This window comes from Jaculus jaculus, chromosome 5 (assembly GCF_020740685.1).
Source record: "Jaculus jaculus isolate mJacJac1 chromosome 5, mJacJac1.mat.Y.cur, whole genome shotgun sequence".
NCBI classification, from domain to species: domain Eukaryota; kingdom Metazoa; phylum Chordata; class Mammalia; order Rodentia; family Dipodidae; genus Jaculus; species Jaculus jaculus.
In genome coordinates, this window is record NC_059106.1 from 105676949 (window position 1) to 105679210 (window position 2262).

The window sequence follows — 2262 nt, forward strand, 5'->3', positions numbered from 1 at the left end:
GTCTTCACATGCACCTGACCTTTATACAACTTCACCCAGACCCAGACATGTTCAAGAGGAAGAGACAGAGAAGAGTAGAGGAAAGGAGAAGATAGAGGAGATACAAAGAGGAGAGAAAAAAAAAACAGAAGAGGAAGAGAGGAATGGAGAGAATGAAGAGAGAAGAAAGAGAAAGAAAAGGAGAGGAGAGAAGAGAGGAGAGAGACTACAAAGGAGACGAGAAAGAGATAGGAGAGAATGAGGATAGAGAAAAGAGAAAGAAGAGAGAAAAGAGAGAGATATCTGCTGAGGGTGGAATGGTCATGAGGGAAGTGAGATAAGAAAAGGTTATAATTGAACTGTCTAATGGGCTGATTTGGAGCAGGTTTCATCCAGGAGTATTAGGGCGGGGGAGATTCTCACAGGGTGAGTCAGCTGGCAGAATGGGAGGCATCTGGGTTGATACTAATGAATGGTTGGAGCTGAAGGATTACAAGAATGGGCTTGTTGGGTAAGATTTTACTGCCCACCTGACCTTTCCACTTGTCCTCAGTCAGTAGCATTTGTGGTACACTACATGGGGACCATGTTCCTCATACTGCTCCCGCAGGACCCAGCAGGACTGGAAGGTGGGCAGTGAGGCCAGAATGGAGCCCCCTATCCACACAGAGAGATTCCTCTTGGTCTGGGCAGACACCACCAAATGAGTCTCCGAGGACAGAGAGTGCAGCAGCTCAGCACGAAACCGACTCTTCAGCCCTTTGAAGAGCGATGAGCCTCCACAGAGCAGCACGTTCTGGGCCAGGCCTGCCCGCAACTCCTCAGGCACCTTGCAGAGGCTCTGTTCAGCCATGGCAGGGAGGCCTATGGGTGACAGTGCTGGGATGTCCGGAGGATGGAATAGCAGCTCTGGACACTGGAAGAGCTCCTTTCCCAGTGTGACAGTCCTCCCATCAGGCAATTTCATGGACTGCTGGCACTCCTTATCAGGCCGTGCCTGCTCCTTGTGGAAATCTGAGGCCACATAGCAGCAATGGTGCTTGATATTCTGCACTGTGTCCAGGTCCTCCTGTTGGAGTTGGAAGCCAGAGCCCAGCAGAGTCTCTGCTAGGAAGGCTGTCAGGTGGTTGCCGGCCAAGTCTAGGCGCTGGATAGCATGAGGCAGGTTGTAGCCTTGGAAGACTGGCACTGTGTAGCTGACCCCATGGCCAGAGTCCACCACGAGCCCGTTCACATTTCCGTAGGAGTAGACTGACAGCACGGACTGCGATGCTACGTAGGTAGCTGGGGAGCATAGTGACTCAAAGGCAACTTCCATGAGCTTCTCTCGGTTGGTGGAGGGGCTGAAAGGCGGGTCAGAGAACAACAAAGGGTGGTCCTGGGCAGCCACTCGAAGGTCATGCTCCAGTATGTGTTGCCAGATGAGCTCAGCGGCTTCCCAGTCCACAACAATGCCATTGTGAACCGGCTGTACCAGCCTCAGCTCTGGGCGGGAGTGGGCTGCTTCCCCGATAAATGTTTCCAGCTCCAACTGCTTCTTGGTGACTTGTTTCTTGTGTTGGCAACCCACAATGGTGGCCACAGTGTGGGTGGGTTGAGGATGTCCTGCAAAACCCACTTTACAGAGGCCTGTGCCCATGTCGATAACTACAGCGCTTGTCTTTGGTGGGAGCTTGTTGTCTACCATGCTGGCACAGGTTTTCTGGAGATTCTTATCCACCAGGATGGAGCTGACCTTAGGGTCAAGAGGCCTGGTGGCCTTTAGGGAGCCTTGAGGCTCTGGAAGTCCATTCACATCCATGGTGGCAGGTGACCTGGTGAAGCTGCTTGTCCAGGCTAGCCACTTTTCTCTGTGGTTCAAAGGGAAGAGGCTGACTCAGGCCCAGGGTAGCCAGAGAGGGAGAGGGGCGGGCCAGTGGTCTATGACATCATCCTACCTGCCTTAGCTTCACAATGCAGGGACATGGTGGGATCAGGGAAGGACAAAGCAAGAGACTGGAAAGTTGGGCAAAGTACGGGTGAGGTGGGGGTCAGGTAAAGTGTAACTGGTGGTGGTGAGGTGGGGGAGTCAGGTAAAGTGAGACTGGTGGTGGTGAGGAGGATGTGGCAAAGCAGGAGGAGAGTGGATGAGACAGAGTATGGGGGCTGGTCAGAGCTGGGGATGGGGTGTGGTAAGCAGAGGGACAACAGGGCACTTATTGCTTTAGGACTGCCCAGTAATCCTTAAGTGCTAAATTTGGAAAGGAAGGCAGCTTATTTGTTCTAGAACTCCACCATCATGCA

The 2262-nt window shown here is 52.7% G+C and overlaps 1 protein-coding gene across 1 annotated transcript; it reads right to left on the bottom strand.

Annotated features, from left to right (window-relative positions):
- Positions 1–532: 532 nt before the first annotated feature.
- On the bottom strand, positions 533–1780 carry Actl9 (actin like 9). The gene has a single exon (XM_004663731.1). It carries the CDS (start codon positions 1778–1780, stop codon positions 533–535), a length of 1248 nt encoding a protein of 415 aa, XP_004663788.1.
- Between the last annotated feature and the right edge of the window lie 482 nt (positions 1781–2262).